At 34.8% G+C, this 22950-nt stretch overlaps 1 protein-coding gene across 3 annotated transcripts in view; it reads left to right on the top strand.

Annotated features, from left to right (window-relative positions):
- The first annotated feature begins 7208 nt into the window (after positions 1–7208).
- The window catches only part of LOC122628652 (carbonic anhydrase-related protein 10), a 190394-nt gene continuing 174652 nt past the window's right edge, over positions 7209–22950 (top strand). For 2 of the 3 annotated variants that reach the window (XM_043811133.1, XM_043811134.1), the window contains exon 1: positions 7985–9200. In XM_043811133.1, the coding sequence (XP_043667068.1) occupies positions 9140–9200 (61 nt within the window). In that variant the 5' untranslated portion in view covers positions 7985–9139. Of the gene's footprint in view, positions 7317–7984; positions 9201–22950 lie in introns of those variants that run through there. The other variant, XM_043811132.1, reaches the window with a different exon arrangement.

The raw sequence follows: 22950 nt of genomic DNA on the forward strand, positions 1-22950 counted from the left end.
AGCGCCATATTCCCTAGATCTGATGGAACCTTCCTTCCGGAAAACGATGATATGATTTTCTTTTGTATTTATGAATTTTTTTCATCGCTTCGTACTTTTCTTATAATGTTTAACGGATATTTGAGTAAATTGTTTATATAAATTATTTCATGAATGTTTCTTCGTAATCGGATAATTTTTTTTTTTGTAAAATTTTGTCTTCAAAAGTTTATAATTTTTTATTATAATCCTTTAATATTATTTATCAAGTATCATGCAATAGGGAGTCTTAATCACAGACATTATGTACATATACATTCTAAATAAATAAATAAATAAATAAATAAATAAATAAATAAATAAATAAATAAATAAATAAATAAATATATACACACACACCCACTCTATAAGAAGATATTTAGCAGATGAAGTAGTAAAGATGGATGCCAAAGGCAGTTGGTATTAACTACTTCAGCCATCGGTATTGGCACATACGAGTAGAGAAAATATATTCGCCGTTAGGATTCATGAATATTTAAGTAGGATGTGGGGGAAACCGAATCGTAATTGTACTTGCTGGTATTTGGTATTTTCGATTTCGAGTTGCTACCGACATATAAACGCATACGTATCTAAGTAAATACATACGTACGTATGTACGTACGTAGAATTCGAATTTCGTTCTAGTAGTTTCTATTTCGAACATTCAATTCTATATTATAAAAGTCATATTATCTCCGAAACAAATTTTTGGCTTCGTGAAATGGGTTTACAGAAAAGGACGGAACAAAAGAATAAAAAAGAAAAGAAAATAAATAAAAGAGAACAAAAAAGAAAGAAGAAACGAAAGGAGAACGCATTAGGGATGTCGTCTGTATTGAATAGAAAAAAAGAAACCAAAAAAAAAAGAAAAAGAAAAAGAAAAAGAAATAAAGAAAGAAATAAAGAAAGAAAGAAGAGAGAAATGTTTGCGAGCTAATGAAAAATTCGATTAGGGGAATTCAATGGGGTAGCTCTACGAGGAATGATCAAAATGGCGACTACCGGAGAATTTAAATGGCTCGAAAATTAGCAAGGGTTACACATTATCTCGTTTCACGCGGGAAATTTTTTGAAGGAACGGGCTTTAGTTCGACGGTCGTTGGTAAATCGCGTTGCAGTATATGCTTTTATGAAGTGCGCTGCACGTATTCGCTCACCTTTGGATATTCTGGAAGGTACGTTTCTTTCCTATTCACAGGGGTTGTGAAGAAAAAGTAGAAGATAGAAGATGGAAAGGTGAGAGCGTAAGGGCGACGTAAGAAATGGAGGGAATTGAAAAGAGAGAGAGGGAGAGAGAAAAAGGAAGCATCGTTTGAGTTGAAAAAGATGGAAAGAGAGAAAAGACGAGGATGCTTCGAGACAGCATCGATTTTTAAACTTGTTCAGCCGTATATAGGAGGGGTAAAGGGCGCCCCTTCAGAATTTGTCCGATTGAAAATTTATCCGACGCGTACAGTATACCAAGTCGGTCGTATTCTTTTTTTTTTGTCATGTTCTTTCTCTCTATTTTCTTTTTTATTTCTTTTGCTTAGGTCCTTCTTCTTCTTCTTCTTCTTCTTCTTCTTCTTCTTCTTCTTTTCTTCTTTCCCTACCTTCATCGTTCTTATTCGTTTACTTTGTCGTACCTCTCTAAGATTTTTCTTTCAAAGCCTATCTTTGCTCTTTCCTACTCTCTCTCTCTCTCTCTCTCTCTCTCTCTCTCTCTCTCTTTCTTTCTCTCTCATACTGTCTACCAAGCACGCAACTCTTAGCTCGTTAATAATTCCTACGAGTAGCTAGAGATGGTATGAGAGCCAGAGAGAGAAAGAGAAAGAACATGCCTCATCCTTCGGATTGCTATACATTATTTTACACTTTGGAAAATTTCAAGAAAAGTCGAACGAGAAACGAAGGAACTTTGATTGCGGAAACTTAAGAAATTTTCGTCGGCTGGACGTTTTAGCGGCTTGCTGGCAGAGAAAGAAAGAGAGAGAGAGAGAGAGAGAGAGAGAGAGAGAGAGAGAGAGAGAGAGGAAAGAGAGTATAAAGTAATCCGAAAAACTAACTCGGACGGCTTAGGAATATTTAAAGACTACTGAATGCATCATTGATGAGTTAGGCGTCTTCTTAAGATTATTCGACTAATTGCAACGATCTATATGTAGAGAGAAAGATATAGAGATAGATACAATCTCATCAAAATGTCTAGATGATTTTCGATCGAAGAAATTTATTTTATTTATGGCAGGATTTATGACAAAAAAAGAAAAAGGAAAAAGAAAAAAACAAAAGGAAGATAATAGAATCGAAATTTGTGATTCGCTTCTTCGCGTGAATCGTGTGAACTTTTGAAAGAAAAAAAAAAAAAAAAGAAAGAAACGAGAAAAAAATTAAGAATCGACGATACCAACGATACTGACGATAAAAGAGAAAGAAGGAATTAGTAAAAGAAGAAGAAGAAGAAGAAGAAATTTTGTTTCTCATAAAAATTTTGTATCCTATCCCATAGAATTCTCCTATGTGTCGTCAGACCATATATCAATCCTCGCCTATCTGTTTTCTTTTCTCTCTCGTTTTGTATTTTTTTGTATTTTTTTACTTTTTAAAGATATAAATCTCACCTCTCAAGCTTTCGCATTCCGATGATCGTCACTGTTTCGCTTGGAAGAATTACCCCAAGGTCGTGGACCGAACAGGCCCTCGATAAAAATGTAAAAGCGTTCCCTTGGGATCGCTCGGGTAAACATAGGAATAAAATAGCCGTAGTCCTCTCGTAGAGAATTTCTTTCGAACTTGCACGGGTTTTCGGATTTTTGATTTTTAAAATATTTATAAATATTCATACGTTTGTCTAACGATAAGAATAATTTTAATTTGTTCAGTTGATCGAAATTAAAGATATTACTATAAAGAAAGAATCTTGTCAAGTATAATTCGACAAAATCGATTATTTACCATTCAGTTGCGAAGGACCCAAAGAGAAACCATTGAACTATTTAATAGAAGCGGATATTAGATATGAAAATCGTCTCGAATAAAATAGCTCGAGTTCTCGCGTCGAACTTTGTCGGGTCTTTAATTATTTATTTTCGAGATGATTGTCACGACTGTTCAATTCCCGAATAAAGTGTTATCTAATGATAACAATCATTTCACCGTCGTCCAATCGATCAAAATCAAAGATGTTACAAATCAATCTTGTTAAATATAATTCGACGGAATCGATAGTCTACCGTCCCGATAGAACCGATGGACCTGAAAAGCCATTGAACTATTTAATAGAACAAGAAATTAGATGTGAAAATCGTCTAGCTCGAGGATAGATGCTGTGATTAAAAAAGTAAGTAAAAAAAAAAAAAAGAGAGAGAGAGAGAGAGAGAGAGAGAGAGAAAGAAAGAAAGAAAAAAAAAAGACGAACAAAAAAAGAAAAGAAAAAAGTAGAAAAAAGATTAGTAGAGGGGTGATGAGAGGGGAGGGGGTGGAGGCGCTGACAGTATATGTGTGTGTGTGTGTGTGTGTGTGAAGAAAAAAGCTACCAGTTAATCCCAGTCTCGATAGAAATTTAATAGCCGGTGATCGGATTCTTCTTCGAATGGTCCGAACTCTTCGGTGATGGTAGCGGTAGTTGGTGGTAGTGGTAGTGGTAGTGGTGGTGATGGTGGTAGTGGTGATAGTGGCGATAGGGATGGTGGGGTTGCGGTCGTTTGGCAATCCATTCGGCTAGGAAGGGCACACCCTCGTCCAGAACCTGATCGGACTACCTATCTATTCCTACCTTCTGTTCTATCTCACAATCTAGAACTCTCGTACCTTCTCTCTGATATCCTCTCAAGCTAGCTCACTCCAAACCTCTTCACCCCCTCGTCCCTCCCCCATTCACTCTGCCACCCTCTCCCAACCCATCCTACCCCACCCCATCAGTAGCAGCAACCTTACACGATGGTCGCGGGAAACCACGTTCTGGCATGACTCCAAATTGCGTGCGAAATGATCAGAGGTAGATGAGCCCGTGGTATTGCCGTTCGAGGGGCGTGTGTAAGCCTTATAGCCTGGTCTACACCGATATACCTATATAGATATCAAATCTACAGGGTGTCGCGAAATTACCTATCCAATCTATTGTTAATCAAAATTGATTTCTACGTAAGAAGGAAAACAAGGAGGATCCAGTTTTCGTTCTACCTTCGTTTCCTTCCGAACCTATCTTTCGACGTGCAGTTAAGGTTTCTTTTGACGAGGGAGGTGTAGAGAGAGAGAGAGAGGGAGACATAGGTGAGATCGGGACACGTGTTGCGTCACCTCGTCGGCTCCCTACCTCCTGGAACTCGGTTATAACGAGCGAGAAACTAACGTCTCCTACCGTACACGCTCTACTTGTCTTCTTCCAATATTTATCCTAAACTTTTACGCTGTCTCTGTCTATCTCTTTCTCTATCTTCCTCGTTCGCTCGCTCGTTCTCTCTCTCTCTCTCTCTCTCTCTCCTCTCTCTCTATCTCAAAGTAAATCGTTACTGCGTCCGTCCAGGTTCTAGTAGAACATCGATCGTCCAAGAAACGGAATTTCTTCCTATAAAAGCCGTTCTCACCAATTTTTCTTCAAAATTCCTCTTCAACGCGCGTCGAATATCCCATACGACGTTATAATTAATTTTCCGTACAACTTTGATATATGTTTGTTTAAACGCTTTCGCAAAGTATTAGTATCGTAAATAGCGTGCTGGTAGGTACTACGACCTATTATTAATACTCAGTTCCATGGGGATTATATATATCGTATGGACAAATGTATTAGTTTCGAAGAAATGTGTTTGCACAAAGAAACAAAAAGGAGAATAAAAATCGAGAGAGGAATGGAATAGTCGTAGGCGTTGAAACAACATTTGTTTTTTTTTTGGGAATATTTCATCGCAGAGATAGTAATTCGATGTGTCGACTTATTATTAATTTAACGTTACACTTTCAAAGAAATTGAAAACTTAATGTGATCCTAAATGTACGTACGTATCTACGTATTTACGTACCGGTAGCTACATAGAAAATACATAGACCCACGAATACATACAAATCTGTATACACGTATGTATGTATTTATTTACGTGTGCGTACGTACGTATACGCTTTGTGACGATTCGAGAACACGTATCCGATCTTCCGTCGTAGATACGTGTACGTATGTACGTTCGTTTATATACATACGCTCGTGCATGATTATTGTGACAATTTCATTTCGTAACGTCCCATAGGACGGGCAATGACTTCGTACCCCGAAACGATCCCGGGTTCCTCCGTGCTCCTGCTTTTAATGCACCACTATCAGGGTGACCAGCATCACTACGTTCGGTAAATTTCCCTTCGGGATATGTTTCGCGAATACCGAAAATCCATTTGCCATCTAAATTTCACCTCATTCATTCCGATCTCTTCGTTAAAGGTTTAACCTTAAAAAAAAAAAAAAAAAAACAAAAAAAAAAGAAAAAAGGAAAAGAAAAAGAAGAAGAAGAAGTGGAAAGAGAAATTTAAGACGGGGAAAAACAGATCGATTTAATCGATGACCTTCATAAATTTCCATTAAGATCGATAAAGAACTACTTTATTTCAAATTCTATTTTTAACTCTTTCCTTCGAGGAGTAAATTCGAGCCATCGAAGAAATATATATTCGTAACGACGTTTGATCACGAACGTTCGGCGATTAATATCTTTTCTAATGCGATAAAGAAATTTAATCGTGAATATATAAAATGCTGCGGGAAAAGAAAGTGGAAAGAAAGTGAGAAAAAAATGACAAAAAGAAAAAAAAAAAAAAAAAAAAAAGAAAGAAAGAAAGAAAAGAAGACGAAAAATCTCTTCGCGATGGCCGAAAAAGAACGTCCGGATACTATTCTATGATACTCGAGAGGCCAACGAGGCCCTCGGATTGATGAATTCGACGCGAGAAGAAGTTTCTCCTCTGTCGGATACCCTTCCTCTCCTCTCTCACCTCTTTTCAACTAGCTTTGATCGACGTAACTTCAAAGCGAACGTGCTCGCTGTCTCATTTCAATTCTGTTTTACTTCGCCCGCATATCGATATCCTTTGTTTTTCGTCCTCCATCGTCTGGCCCGAACAGCGCCCCTTTTCTGAGATGAATTTTCTGCTCAAAGACACGATAGAGATGGATGGACAAACTGACTGACGGACGGACGGACGGACGGACGGACGGACGGACGGACGGACGGACGGATTTATAAGCTTTGAAAAAAAAAAGAAAAGAAAAAAAAGGAAACGAAAACGAAAGAAAAGGGCAGGGTGAGTAAAACGAAGGCCTCTTTCTCTCTGTCTCTCTCTCTCTCTCTCTCTCTCTCTCTCTCTCTATCTCTCTCTCTCCTCTTTCTGTCCGTCTGTCTGGTAATCCGAATTTTCGGCGTCTCAAAGTATCCGCGAGTGAAAATCGAGTGAAGCGGAGAGACGAGCGAAAGGCTAATGGCGTTGGTGGTGAGGGTGAGAGAGACGGAGAGGAGTGGCCGTTATACTAATTTGGTGGGTGCTCGTTAACGACCCCTTTGAGGTCATAAGTTTTGCCGGTCGGTTCGCTCGCTCACACAAGAGCGAGAGAAAGAGAGAGATAGGTAGATAGATAGATAGGTAGGTAGATAGATAGAGAGGAAGAGAGAGAAAGACAGAGAGAGAGAAAGAGAGAGAGAGAGAGAGAGAGAGAGAGCGATATAGAATGCGATAAAACGAGAACGAGAACGAGAACGAGAGAGAGAGAGAAAGAGAACGAAGGGTGAAAACGTGTGTGCGCGTTTCGCGGGACATACTCGATGTCCTTTTCATCCCCCCACTACGTAGTTACCGGCCGGTAGAGCGCACTCTGCTAATCGCGATCGCGTTCGGCTAAAATTCGCCAAGTTTCGTACGTTTCCGTGAAAAGCGCGCCGGATCGACGGACAAAGTCGCGCAAGCTCTGTCGCGCATGCTCAATGAAAATCTGCGCGCCGCTTGAGCGTCGAACTCACCCTCTTTTTCTCTCTGTCCCTCTCTCTCTCTCTCTCTCTCTCTCTTAGTCTCTCTTTATCTTACTCTCTCTCTCTCTTTCTTCGTCACCCTTCTACCCCCTTCTATTCCACCACTCCAAAACTCCCTACCACTTTCATACCTCCCACTAAAATTTCCTAACAGAAGTGGTGGGGATGAGAAACGTGCTTGTCACGGATGCACTCGGCAAAGAGACGACGGAGAAACGCTTCAGTAAGCGCCGCGAGCTCGACGTGGCTGGACGCTTTGCTCTCGGCTCTCTTTTCGAATATCATTTTAATACGAGTTTATCTCAATCTGTTCGTCGTTCTTCTATTTGATCTTTTTTTCTCTCTTTCTCTTTTTCTCTCTCTCTCTCTCTCTCTTTTTCTTTCTTTCTGTCTTTCTCTCTCTCGTATTTCTTTTACCCCGTTTTCTTCTTTTTCTTATTCTTAATTTTTTTTTCCTTTTCTTCTTCCTCCTTTCTCCTATCTTCCTTTATTCCGTTCATGTCTCGTCCGATGGTTTCGAACTACGTTCGAAACGGTTAGAAATTTTCTTTCTTTATTACTTTCTTTCCCTTTCCTTTTCTTTTTTGTTTTGTTTTGTTTTCTTTTGGTTTATTTTATATTATTTTACTTCGTTATATTGGTTTCACGTTAGTTTATATTATCGTCTGCCTTTTTTACTTTCTCATTTTTGTAAATATATTCCTAGTGTTACGAATTTTCGCGCGTGAAAAATTATCGATCGATCGGATTGTCGATCCTATTGTCGATATTATTAATGAAATCGATACCGTGAACGTTACGTACTCGCTTATATTTGGGAAATTGATTCGAAGTAAAAAAAAAGAAAAGAAGAAAAAGGGAAAGTAGAAACAAAGGTAAAAGAAATAAATGATGGAATAAAAAAATTAAAAAAAAAGAAAAAAGAAAGAAAGAAAGAAGAACAAGAAGAACAAGAAGAAAAAGAAGAACAGGAAGAAGAAGAAGAAGAAGAAGAAGAAGAAGAAGAAGAAGAAGGAAAAGTAAAAGGGAAAAAAGAGAATAAAAAAAAAAGAAAAGAAAAGAAGGAGTTAAAAGAGATATGAGAAAGGAATGAGAAAGTGTTGTATAGTGGTAAGGCGAACGAAAAGGATCAGGAAAGAAGAGTCGAGTTAAAGGAAAATAAAGGATAAAAGATAAAAAAAGAAGTAAGGATTTGATATAAAGAGGAAGCGAGGAAGAGACATAAGCGAGATAGAGATAGAAATAGAGATATAGAGATAGAGAAAGACAAAGACAAAGAGAGAGAGAGAGAGAGAGAGAGAGAGAGAAACAGAGAAAGCCGATTCTAGTTCTCTTCTCTTCGAACTTGCACGAGCTTATCCGTAGGAAGATATAGAGCCCAGAGAATCGGTTTACGATAGAAGGATTCCTCGGGAAGAGATCGAAGCCGATTAACGCGATCGCCTGTAATTAGCGATCGTAAAAGCTCCAGTGGGCTGTTCCCAATCTGCTTTCGTGACCGATCGTTTCCTACGAGAAGAAGGAAGAAGGGTGGCCAAGAAGGGAGGAATAGTTCGTAGTTCAGGAGTGGGGGGAGGGGAAGAAGGAGAAGCGAAAAAAAGGGAAAGAGACGAGAAAGAAAGAGGAAGAAAGAAATAAAAGAAGCAAAGTGAATTTGGAGTTGGAAAGGTGAGATCCATCCCATCTCATTCGATCCGATCCGATCCGATTCGATTCGATTCGATCGAAGTTAGAAGAAGGAGGAAGCCCATTTTGCAAAACCCTTTTCTAACGACTTACAAACGTCTTCAGCATTGACCTTTAACCCCACCGTCGCCACTGTCCGTCCCGCGAATCGAACGATCGGTGGTTTCAAACGCGAACTTCGAAAAGATGCATTCGCATAAGAAAAAGTGAGAACTCCGTTCTGTGTGCCCTTTTTTTTCTTCTTTGTCTCTCTCTCTCTCTCTCTCTTTTTTTTTTCCTTCCATCCTTTATTTTTTTTCTTATCTTTCTTTCCATCGATTCCCGCGAAGCGACGCGACGCGACGCGAAGCGACGATTATAGTTCACTCTAATTCGTTCCTCGGCATTCTTTGTCATCGTGATATTCATCGTCAAGAAAAGGGCTTGCCGATCGAGGAAGAACAAAGATGTGCCCAACCCGTTCTCTACTACTTTTCTGCGTCCTCGGTGTCTTCCTGATTATAAACGGTAAGTCGATTTCTTTTTTATCTTTCGCTCTCAACACTTTTCATTCTCTTCTACACCTCATTTTTTTTTGTTTTTCTACTTTTCCTCTCGTTCCTTTCAATTCGTCGAATAAACTCGAAGCGTCATTAATAGATAATATTTTTTTGTATCATTAAATGCGTACATTAAATACGTTACGATCATTTCCTCATTGTCCAACAGTGCTAGCTACTATGAAGGTATAAAAAGAGGAAAAAAAAAGGAAGAAAAAAATAGAAAGAAAGAAAGAAAAAAAAAAGAATTCTCTTTCTTTCTTTTCATCGCTTTTCGTGTCATTCTCTCTCTCTCTCTCTCTCTCTCTCTCTCTCTCTCTCTCTCTCTCTCTCTCTATCTCTCGATGGACGAGTGCCATGGAGAGCAACCGAAAGAGGGGTTGGAAAATGGTGCAAAAAGCTGAACGGCGACTACGCGGGAACACGTCGGTTTTATACGTCGACAGTTTTTACGGGCGCGTTGCCGCGTGTCAGCGGTCGTAATCTACGTGTTGAAATCGAGGATGATGGAGAGAGATGGACGAAAAAGTCGAGGGAGAAAAAGGGCGGGAACGGAGAGAGAAAGAGAGAAAGAAAAAGGGTAGATTGTATACATTGAAAAAGGATAGAAAGTAAGGACACTAGATTTCCTTTAGTGGGAGGACTAGGGACAGGAGTAAAAATGAAAAGAAAAAAAAATACAAAGAAAAATATACGTACACACACACACACACACATATACATGCCCGTGGTAGGTGCAGAAACAAAATAGGAAGAAATGTGAGAGAAATATAATAAAAAAAAAGTAATAGAATCCGAAGGTGTTAAGCATTACGAATAACTATAGCTCTCTTGGAATAAAAGTAATAAAAATATCGTGACTAAGGACTGGACAAACGAAATAACAATTCTTGTTTCCTGTTTTGAAAGATTGACAATGAAACAATGCAATAATGTCGAAAGAATTGTTTGGAAAAATACAAAAGAGGGAAATATATTGGATGTTCGTTCATTCGTTCCTTTTTATATTTCGATATTTTTTCCTTCACATTCTTTTTCCATCTTCGAATATCAACTTGCGTTTGATTATAATTAAAAGTCAAGCGTTTCGTTTGTTCGTTGCGTTAATTAAAAATTGTTCGTATAACAAGATTTTGGGTCTTAATTATATTATCACGAAACAATGCGTTATCCGAATAAGATTTAATTATAATACGATGATATTATTACAAGTATCATATTTTTCTCTCTCTTTCTTTTCTTTTCTTTTTTCTTTTTCTTTTTTTTTTTTTTTATTTGCTAAAGTCGTAACTGCGAAAAAGAAGAGCTCGTATTCTTTCGATCGAGAAGGAATATCAATCGTATCGATAATCGATTGCTCATTATAGTCTCCAAGCAAATAATCAATATAAACGAGTTACGAGTTAGGAGTTATGGGTTGTATCAATGAAATGAAGTTCTTATTTAACGCTAACGGGATCGAAATGAACAACAATTTACGAACATTCGAACTTTTAGGGCGAATGGAATTTCGCCACTTTTTTATCGCTACTTTCTAATAATTTTTCTCGCACTTTTTTTCTCTTTTCCCTTTTTTTCTTCTATTTCTCTCTCTCTCTCTCTCTCTCTCTCTCTCTCTCTCTCTCTCTCTCTCTTTCTCTCTCTTTTTTTGTCGACGAACTTTTTTTTTTTTGCCAGCAAAATTTCGCATGAGAATCACTCGAGGTTAAACGTATCGAAAAATGTTCGCATTTTTCGTCGTTTACGCGACGACGAAATTTTCCGTCCGTTCGACTCGTTGCTCTCTTTTTTATTTATTTTCTTTTTTCTATTTTTTTTTTTTTATTAATTTCTTTTTTATTTTTTCTGATTTTTCGTTTTTTTTTTTTTATTACATACACGGTAATTAATTTCGTCCTTAATATTGTCCCGTTTGGAAAAATTATTCACTCGCGATGAAAAGTAAGACGCTAAAGCGGCATTTCGTTGAACGCAAAAGGCCAACTCGTACCTTTAGATTTATCTGCAACGTGTTGCGTCCTTGCTTTATGCAATAATCGACGCAACGTTCAACGAACGAACGAACGAACGAACGAACGAACGAACGAACGAACGGACTGACTGAACGAACTGAACTGAACTGAACAAACTGAACTGAACGAATGAACGAATGTAGGAACTATGCATTTACCAAATTGCATGCAAGTTTTCAATGATCCTACTGTGTAGTAATAATAATAATAATAATAATAATAATAATAATAATAATAATAATAATAATAATAATAATAATAACAATAATAATAATAATAATGATGATGATGATGATAACAACAACAACAACAATTGTTATTACTATTATTATTATTATTATTATTATTATTATTATTATTATTATTATATCCTAATTATTATTACTATTTGATACCAGCTCGATGAGTTTTATACCCCATCCCACCCTTCGATCCCCCTTCTCCGACCCTTTTCTACCCCCTTACGGGATATCGAGCGGAAATTAGCATTTTAGATACATACGGAATGAGTTTCGGCCGATTGTATACGCGTTAGCCCATCCTATAAATGACGAACAACATCACGATAGGTAGGAGGTACGTGCTAATTTAAATATGCCTCTTGCACGTTAATTAACGTGTATACTGGACGAGGAAGGGGAAAGGAAGGGGAAAGCTTCTATTAAATTTGTAAAACGTAGGTACCTCTATATAAGAGGGAACAAAAGTACATTCGATTTTGATCAAAAATATCTATATCAATGTAAAAACATTTTTTTAGATAGATAACTGAGTAGATAGGTAAGGTAGGTAGGTGTAAGTTGAAAAATTATCGGAAAAAATCGATCGATAGAAATGATCGATCGTTTTCTTTCAAGAAAAATGTACTTATCAAAAAGGTCTCTCTCTCTCTCTCTCTGTGTGTGTGTGTGTTTCTATTTCTATCTGTCTCTTTTTTCTTTTTTTTTCGACATACTATTCGTTCGATTTGCGAAACGAGAGAAATGGCGGTAGAAAGCAGCACAAGCAGCACATTTTCGATGTTACTAAAACGTATACGTAGTAGATACATAGCTGGCAAAATGCGCTCGTACAAACATCCCTGGGCTGGACGAGGATCGGGTCAATGGGCATAAAATGAGCGCTTATTGCCAACAAAAGCTTCGCACGATCACCGTTGGAAATTGACTTGTCCGCGTTTCATACTGAGTCCACTGGAGAGATTTCGAGAGGAACGGTATCGAAAAGGTATTCTGTATCCCTCTGTACCCCATCCTCGTACCTTCTCTTCATCTCCTACCCCTCCTTCTTGCCAACACCATCACCATACAGTTCGTTAAAACTAACTGCTATGTCTCGATTACAATGAAAGGTCGTATCGTCGGTGGTCCTAATCGACGATTATTTCATTTACTAATCTCGAATGAGAAAGTCAATCGACTGGAAGAGAGTAATGTTTCGTCTAGACAATGCGATATTATCGTTCTATCGTTTCATCTATTTATTTGGTTATTCCTTCGGTTCTCTCTCTCTCTCTCTCTCTCTCTCTCTCTCTCTCTCTCTCTCTCTCTCTCTCTCTGTGTATATGGACGCCTTGTAAACGATATATGTGTGTGTGTGTGTATGTGTACGTATATGTATGTACATTTTTATTTTTGTTTCTTCTTTATTTCTTTTTTCGATCATTTTTATCTCATTTCAATTTAATTATTGGCGAAACAATTTGCATACAATTTCTTTGTTTTTCCCCCTTACTACTTTTTCTTCTTTCACTTTTCTATAATTACGCAAATAATTTTTATTGATTTTCGCGATTTATTTGTAGTCGAAGATCTGTCAAATGGTTGTTAAGAATAAATAAACAAAATTATTATATATATATATATATGTATGTATATATATGCAAGGATAACGTTTATCATATTTATAAATCATTCTTGAAAGCTAAATAAATTGCGAATATTTAATTATATATATATATAAAAAAAAAGAGGAAAAAATAATAAATAATCAGAATATTGTCAATTTTGAGAATGATTTACGTAGGGATCAATATACGAGAGTCATTAAAATCGAATAGATCTTCCTCGATCGATCCTTAGCTATACACGAAGCCGGTATACCCTACTGTCTACGATTTCTGCGAGTTACAAGGACTGTTGTCGCTAATAGCGGGTAGGATGCTAACGAGGATGAGTCTCGAATATGTATACGATACACACACGATTAACGTGCGAGTCTTCTTTAATAGCTACGTGTTGGACGATGGTGCGACGTACCGTCAATCACTATGATTGAAAGTTCGGACGAACGGCGAATAACAATTCGTCTAAAATGACTGACGGCCCTTTACACAACAGCTCGCCAACGCAATCTTCCCTTTTGTCGATAACGCTAACGCGTGTAGTAATAGCATGATGTTCTACGATACCAAACTGTCCTTTTCATTTTATTTATTTTTTTATTTCCTTAATGCTCTCTTTCTCTATCTTTAATTTTCTGTGCATATATATATATATATATATATATATGTATGTATGTATATATAAAAAGAGAAGAGAGATAGATGTTTGACAATAAAATATTACAACAGAAGAGCAAATTATCCTTTTTATTTTTATTTTTATTTTTTTTTTATTTTATTATCGCTGTCTCTCTCATCTTCGTTTGAATTTTTATATGTATCAGATTAATAAATAAGTAATGTCGAAAATTTCAATATTTTATATCTAAATAAACATACGCTACATTCGATAATTATCTATTGAAAATTTTTATTGAAAAATAACGTTCGGCAAGTCATTATTATTGTAATAGACGCAATCAAATAGAATATTATTGTATTTTGTATATATGGGGTATAGTATTTATATTGTATATATAGAGAAATAACTATATATATAGACACACACAGATAGGAGAGATATCATAATTATATGTTATAAACAATTATAATTATATTAAAGATTTTATCATTAATTAAATTTATTTTATCAATCTGATATATCCTACACATATATTATTAATTAATATTCTATGAAGATAATAGAAACGAGATTAGCTTTGTAACCAAAAATATTTACAGTTATCGTAACTAATAATTTCAATATTAGCTTGTTTATCGATGTGTTAATCTGACTCGTTATTATTATCACGTTGGTTGAAAAGAAAATGTCGGTACGATGTCAATTTCTCGACACTTTCGAGGTTATCGACGATCGGGTACCTATATCTATAATATCTCTCAGGCTCTATTTAGCGAACCGTAGACAGTTCGATTGATGTCGATTAAGCTAGCGTAAATCCACGTTACGTAGAATAGAAGGCTATAGAACGTTTAAGCTAGTGCACCTTTAGTTTTCATACTAAAATCGTATTAGCCTTAGCTTGAAATAACTTGAGTACTTAAATACGTAAGATCGATACTTCCTTTATCTTTTTTGAACTTAGACGTTCATCGATTTATATATTAATATATATATTTTTTTAATATATATAATAATATATATATATATATATATATATTTATATTTTAAATTATGTATAATTTATTTTAATATATTTAATTTTAATCTAGAATATATATATATATATATATATAATATACTAATGCTTATATATTATTATAAATTATATATTTTTTAAATATATTATTTATTTTAATATACTTTAATTTTAATATATTTAATTTATGTATTATATATTATATACTTAAATATTACTATACACTCACACATACACATTAATTATATATATATATATATATATATATATATATAATGTCGGAAGTGATTTTATCCAATAAGTAAGGCACCAAGGAAAATCGCTTTATCTAGGAAACTCATTTATTCTCGAAGGTTATTTTAGAGTTAAGAAGGAGAGCCAGAGTCTCCTCGTCGAAAGATGTTTCTCGCGATAATACGCGATAGTCGGGATAGTTATAATCGACTCCAGGGGCTTCTAAGAGCAAAATATATCTCTAGTACTCTCTTACCGAGCTTCTTTGGAGATTCATTTCTTCGAAGGGCTTTTGATCTGCCTTGAAAATCGTACTTAACGTTGCTACCTTTGTGTTTAACTATCGATTTTTACCACATGTAACTTTGAGAATCTCTCGACGATCAAATGACGTTTTCGTATTTATTTATTTATTTATTTATTTATTCATTCATTCATTCATTCATTCATTCATTCATTTTATTTTTTTATAGACAGACACTTTTACGATTATGGTGTGTCAATTATCTATTCCAAACGGTATTTGCAATTTATTATTTTTTTTAGGAGAGTGAGAATTTTATTTCTATGTAAAAATAAATTTCGTTGTTATGTTCTACATTACGATTATGATAAATAAAAAGTAATATGATTTTATGGTAAAGTATAGGCGATGAGCAATATGATTTTATGATAAATAATAAGTAATGTTTATCACTTTTTATAAACTTATGCGTATTGGTCCTTCGTAGATAAAGGCTTTGAAACATTTCTCTTCACTCTGCCTTTTTCCATCGATGCAATGAGAATTTATCGCTCGTTATCTTCGACTACGGGATCCTTTCATTAGAGGAAAATTTAGGATGGTGTGTGGTACGGTGCTTGTATTCGAGAGTACGAGCACGGGTAAAACGATGATCTAAATTCCGTTTACACTCACCGAGCAAGGTAGAGAACGATTATGGTGTGTTTTATCGATGATACATCGTACCAACCTGATTCCCTTTGAATAATTTCTTATTTTTCTAAGAGAAGTTAAGGGTGTTCCATATATCGTAACGTAGTTATATCACAAGATTGAATTTAAAATGAGAATTAAATCGAATGATTAATATTAAATTTATTTCATCGATTTCGGATTGGTCAATTTTAAATGTATCAAAATTAATATAAAACTGTGGAGTTTGATTCTTGTATTCGATAGGTAAACATTATTTTTTTTTTTTTAAAACGTTTTTTCCTATATTTCGCGGAAAAAAAGAAAAAAGAAAAAAAAAAGAAAAATCATTAATTCGTAAATGTGACATTTGTTTTTTATTATTGGATAAAATATTTTTTCAAACGTTATTTACATATATACGAAACAGAAAAAAAAAAATCTATGAATATGTCAAAGATATTTCTTCACGCATTTTTGCACAAATAAATATGTATTATCATCATTCGGATATACTGACATCGATATCATTTCGATTAAACAAAAATAAATAGTAGTGCGATTATTGTAAAAAGTGTGAGATTGGTTAAAAATTCTCTTGTAAATACAACAAATTTTTTGTTATTATTATACTGAAGAGAAAAAGAGAAAAAAAGAAAAAAAGAAATAATTTGTTAATACATAATAAATATATATTATTGTCATTTATACATATATACATAAATGTCTCTAAATAAAAATAATTTGCTAATACGTGATAAATATATATTATTATTATTTAGAAACGCTTATGTGCATATATATATTATTGCGATTAAATAAAAATAAGTTCTCTCGTAATTACAATAAATTTTTTATTATTATACTAAAAAAAAAAAAAAAACAAGAAAAAAAGAAATAATTTGTTAATACATAATAAATATATATTATTATCATTTAGAAACGCTTATACATATATGTACATAAATATCTCTAAATAAAAATAATTTGCTAATACGTGATAAATATATATTATTATTGTTTAGAAACGCTTATGTGCATATATATATATATATATTATTGCGATTAAATAAAAATAAGAAAAAATACTATCACTCTCTTTCTTTCTCTCTTTCTTTCTCTCCGTCTATTAGCGAATGAAAAATTTATGTCAAGTCTTGTGAAATGTTCTCTACCATGAGAGTTAGCGAGCTACCAGGGAAATTCGGTGGACAGTCGCGTTCGTAGAAGGCAGCTACGCTTAATAAAGTTTTAAAGAACCACGGAGCCACGAGGTTAAGGGTGACCTTTTTGTAGGAGTCTCGGAGAGCGTGCAGAGCTCGGATACAGGAAATTCTGCTAATATGAGCTTTTTCAAGCTCGGAGAAACCTTTGCTTCTTTCTTTCTTTCTTGTCAAGGAATTTCAGTCTTCCGTCTCCTTCTCCCTTTCCCTTCTTCTCTCTCTCTCTCTCTCTCTCTCTGTTTCTCTTTCTTTCTCTCTTTTATCTCATTGTATACGTACATTTATATCTTTGCTCTTGTGTAAACATAATAATATTTATGTAGTATTACGTATTACTCGTTGCTCCTTTTTGCACGATATTTTGTATCGAAGAAGAATGTTTGATGTCTTGTATCGTAATATAAATAATATTACTATGAATATTCTTTATATATTAAATTGTTAATACTTTATATCATATATAATAGAAGCTATATAATATATATGTATATATATATATTTTTTTTTAATTGAAAATTTTGCACGTTTCATATCTAAAGCGAAGAAAGAGAATAATATTTATATAAAAATACACGCTCCACGATCTTACTGTTATTATTGTTTTATGGGAGAAAATTCTTTAGTATTTTATATATAAACAAATATCACAAATATATATATATATATATATATGTTATTTTTTACTTTTATTTTTATTGAAATTTTATTAATCGTTATATTGATTCGTTCTTAGAAAATGTATTTCATTTCCAGTTAAATTGGAAATCGTTCTTTCGATCGAGATATCGATCGTATATATCGAAACAGTATGTTCAAAGGACGACCATCGGTATATTTTATTTTCCTTATTATATCCACATCTCATTTTATATTTTCTAGAAACAGGAAGAGAAGTAAGAGGCTTTTCCACGCGAACTTCGAGATAAGGTTGCTAGGGAGGAGAGAAAATAGTACTCCTAAAATTGTCATCGCGTGGCTCGTAGACGATCTTACGTAGACATTGAAAAAGAGAAAGAGAGAGAGAGAGAGAGAGAGAGAGAGAGAGAGAGAGAGAGAGAGAGAATGAATCGAGTAGAAGAAGATCTTGTAGAAAAATTGTCGCTTTTAAATAGTCGTAACGTTTCCCATTCGACGTTCTCGTTTTTCCAAGTTTTCACAGTTAACGAGAATGAACTGAAAAAGAGAGAAAGCGAAACAGAAAGAGAAAAAGAAGTAGATAGAAAGAGAGAGAGAGAGACTGAGAGAGAGAGAGAGAGAGAGAGAGAGAGAGAGAGAGAGAGAGAGAGAAACAGAGGAAGGTTTTGTTTAATAGTCTTGCAATTAATATTACGAGGATCGTTATAAAAAAATAAAGTTGACGATTTTAGTCGCGTTCGTTCGAATCAGACTTGATCGTCCATTTAATTGCATCAATTTTATTTCGAAATTATCTTTCCTCGATATCTATCTATCTATCTATCTATCTATCTATCAATCTCTCTCTCTCTCTCTCTCTGTCTCTGTCTCTCTTTCTCTGTCATTCTTATTCTCGTTGAAGTTATGCATAGATTTACGAGGTTTGCAATTCGAAATTTTTTTTTCTTCGACAATTTCGATAACATCGAGATGAACGATCCGATTTGTTTCGAGATCGAGGTCGAGTTTGGTCAATGATAAAAAAAGAAATAGACAGACAGATAGGTTGAGAGAAAGAGAGAAACAAAGAGAGAGGAAAAGAGAGAAAGAGTTCGGATTATTATCGCGAATGTAGTATAATAAGGATTTCTCAAGAAGGTAGTAAGGAATGTTTGGTTGTACGTGACTGGAATTTTCTACTGTGGAACGCTCGAATTACTTTGACAAACTTCCTCGTCTACGTGTTTTGGTCTTGATGGAAAAGACGTGCTCGTTAACGGTAGAAACCTTTGTTCCAGAGAGTATTTATATATCGAACGGCAAGTATTAACTCAATTTTATTCGTCCTTCACAAAATTTCCTTTTCTTTTCTTTTTTTTCCCTCGAAATTTTTTTCTCTTTCGTGTTATTCTCTCGTCTATAATCCGAATTACGAGAACTGAAACTCATTCGAATCGACTAGATCAAAAGATTTCTTTTAGATAATTTATAAAATTTTTGATAGATAGATATATATATATATATTTTTTTATATAAATATATTTTTTGAGAATAATCTTTTCTCTTTTTCTCTCTCTTTTTTCTTTTCTCGTAAGCGATCGAACGTGAAGATGAAATTTTCTAATTACCGAGAGCCATTTTCTAATTTTGTTCGACATCTCGATAATGCGATCAAATAAATACGTATCGACTACACACACACACGCACACACACATACATATAGTGCAATGTACCATTTCGCTGCTAATAAGTTTCGAATTTGATCGAATTGCTTCGGGAAAAAGTTAGAGATAGATATAAAGAAAGAGCCGAAAAAATATATATATATATATATATATATATATATATCTACGATTGCACACACACATACATACACACAAACCATATATAAATCTAGACAGTGGTCCTTGTAAAAAGTTCGGAATTATTTCAATCGTAGATCTCGCTAGATATAGGATTAGTTAGAAAGTTTATTTCACCCTACAAATAACAAGATCAACAAAAATGAATAAACAAAATTGATCGACACTATTTTAATCGACATTTAAGATTGAAAAAAAAAGAAAGAAAAAAAGATAAAAAAATTCGAGATCAGTCAGTCCTATAGAAAAAGGAAACAAAAAAAAAAAGAATAAAAAAATCTAACAGTAGCAGCGACGAAAACGTTCACAATTTTTTTCTTTTTTTTTTTTTTTTTTTTTTTAATTCATTTTGGAGATGATACGAACATCACGAATACACACACACACACACACACACACGTAAATATTATATACACTACTTAATTACGTATATACGTATTTATCAGAAATGACAAAGATGCCAGTGAAATATATATAAGTTTAAACCCCATTGTCAAAGGTGTGAGCTCGTTCGTTCTATATCGCTTGGCACTCGACGAGTCGAGTAAGTTTTCCCGCCGAAAAGTCTAGAAAACAATGGAAGATGGAGGAGGAAACTGCGCTTACTCAGTCCACCCTCACCCCGTTCTTCTCACTCTCCCACCCTCTCTCTCTCTCTCTCTCTCTCTCTCTCTCTTTTGCCACAGCTCGGACAGCTCTGCACTTCCCCTTCGAGGAACTTTGGCGATGTCTAGTCGCCTGTCTGCCTGCCGCCGATAGCGAGTTTACATCTAAGATAGTTTCAAATCTTCTCCGGTATCTATATGCTTACTTTTATTTCTGACGTCATCTCTACGACTTCTCAACTTGTCTCTCTCTCTCTCTCTCTCTCTCTTTCTCGTTCTGTATCTGTTTGTCTCTTTTTTCCCCCTATCTCTTTTTTCCTATCTGTCTCTTTCTATTGATATCATTATACGTATCTAGCTTTATCGATTTTATTTATATTAAGTTTCTGATATCACAATCGAATCTTTTTCTTCCTTTCTCTCTGTTTTTTTATTTATTTTTTATTTCTTTTTTTTTTTTTTTTTTTTTTTTTTCATAATATTATTTTTGAAATATGTAATACGAGATATAGCCAATCGGCGGGAGAGTCGATGGAGTGGGGAGGGTAAAGGGTGGGGTTGATTTTATCTGTTTCTATCGATATCATTGTACGTTTGTATGCTTATCGATTTTATTTATGTTAAATATTACATATCAACGCGTATTTTTCTTTTTTTTTTTTTTTTCTATATCATCTCCAAGCGTAGTATGGGATATAGGTAACGTGGGAATGAGGAAGGATTGCTTTCATCTATTTCTATTGACAGTATTGTACGTACGTATCTTTATTATTTTTATTTATGTTACATATTAGATATCAACAAATATCCTTTTGTTTTTTTTTCTTTTTCTTTTCCTTTTCCTTTAATATTATTATTTCCGAACGTAATATGAAAGATAGCGAGCGAATGTGTTGTGTATGGGGGATGAAAGGGGGACGGGCAAGAGGTAGGGTTAATAAATGGAGCTTGCGTTTATCTATTTATTTTCTTCCTTATCTCTTGATCTTTCACGTTAAATTTTCGTTCCATTTTTCAGGAAGTCGAAACGTGTCGGATACTTTTTATATTTTTCATTTATTTTCGTCGAGCAAATAACATGCTACTCTCTCTCTCTCTCTCTCTCTCTCTCTCTCTCTCTATATATATATATCTTTTCTGTCTTTTTCGCACGAGAATCGTTTGCTTTTCTTTCACGAATTAGGAGAAAGTTTTCGAGACAAACTGAAAAGTTTTCTCCGTTTGTAAAATCTAAACTGGGATCTTAGTTCGTTGTTAGTTCACCCGAAAATAGTTCGACCTTTCTCTCTCTCTCTCTCTCTTTTTCTTTTTCTTTCTCTTTCTCTCTGTCCTTCATTTTCTTTTCCTTTCCTTTTTTTAGGATGTTCTTTTCTTTTTCTTTTTTTTTTTTTTTTTTTTTTTTCAAGAAGTATCGAAAAAAGAAACCCTTAACAGCCCGACCTACTTTTAACGAAACGAAACGATACGATCCATTTTGGAATCCTCAATTTGTTCTAAAGCAAAACCTGATACCGAAGATTCGATAAATTTCGATTGTTTCGTTATCGCGAAAATTATCAGATCGATATTTCCAATTACCAACGACGTAGTCGAGTAACTTTTCTTTTTGATTTGAAAAGTTAAGAACGAGAACTATAGATACATGTACATACATACGTACGTTCGTATCAGAATCTTTCAATCCGATCTTCGTGGAACGCCGTTAGATATTAGATATGACGGATGATTGCGAAGAAATAAGATCGATCCTTCTGTACCTCGTACTCTTTGGCTTTTCGCAAAACTTTCTGATTTTCTACGAAGAAGAATACTCGGCTCGACGACAGCTCGGCGATTGATCAAACGGAAGGAAGAGATCTTGTAAGAGCTTGCACACGAGAAAAATCAAAAGAGAAAGAGAAAGATAGAAAGAGAGAAAGAAGAAGAAGAAGAAGAAGAAGAAGAAGAGAGAGAGAGAGAGAGAGAGAGAGAGAGAGAGGAATAAAATCATTTAGACATCCTACGAGAAATGAAAGAAGCTGACTGAGTGGTAAAACTTTGATAGATACGGCCTTACACAAACATGTAACTTTCTATATTCGTTTCGATTTCATTTATTTAATATACATTATATACACACATGTATGTGTATATATATATATATATATATATATATATATGTATGTATGTATATACGTATATATCTTTCCGTCTCTCTTTTGCAATAACGTTATCCCAGCAATAATAGTAATACCCTGGTTTGACGTAACCGACTCGTTGAAAAGCCTGATTATTATTGCAAACGTAAAGGGAAATAACATAGACTAGACAAAGGGATTCGCATTTTTATGTATTATCGCGAGGTGGGGTGGTGAAGAGGTGGGGAGAGAGAGAGAGAGAGAGAGAGAGTATAGGTGGGGAGGAAGAGAAATATACACAAAACGTTATATTTTCATTCGCTGTTTGCCTTCGCAATAACATTCGCGAAAAAAACTGACAAATCCAGATATTCAAAGAGACCCCGGCCTCACGAAAAATCCTGTCAGTCTCGCTCGCCGTAAAAGCAATAACGGATTCTCCCTTCGTCGAATATTCCTAGCAGATTGACGATATCATTTTGAAAGGAGAGAGAGAGAGAGAGAGAGAGAGAGAGTGAGTTAGAGAGAGAGAGTGCATTTATGCGAAAAGGATGCGTCGACGGGAGGGGATTGTACTGGTTCTTTTGAAGCCGCAGAACGTGAAGGATGTACCAAGCGGATTTGAAATGACAGATCGCGAACGAGAGACG

The sequence above is a fragment of the Vespula pensylvanica genome, chromosome 4, assembly GCF_014466175.1.
Source record: "Vespula pensylvanica isolate Volc-1 chromosome 4, ASM1446617v1, whole genome shotgun sequence".
Lineage (NCBI taxonomy): Eukaryota > Metazoa > Arthropoda > Insecta > Hymenoptera > Vespidae > Vespula > Vespula pensylvanica.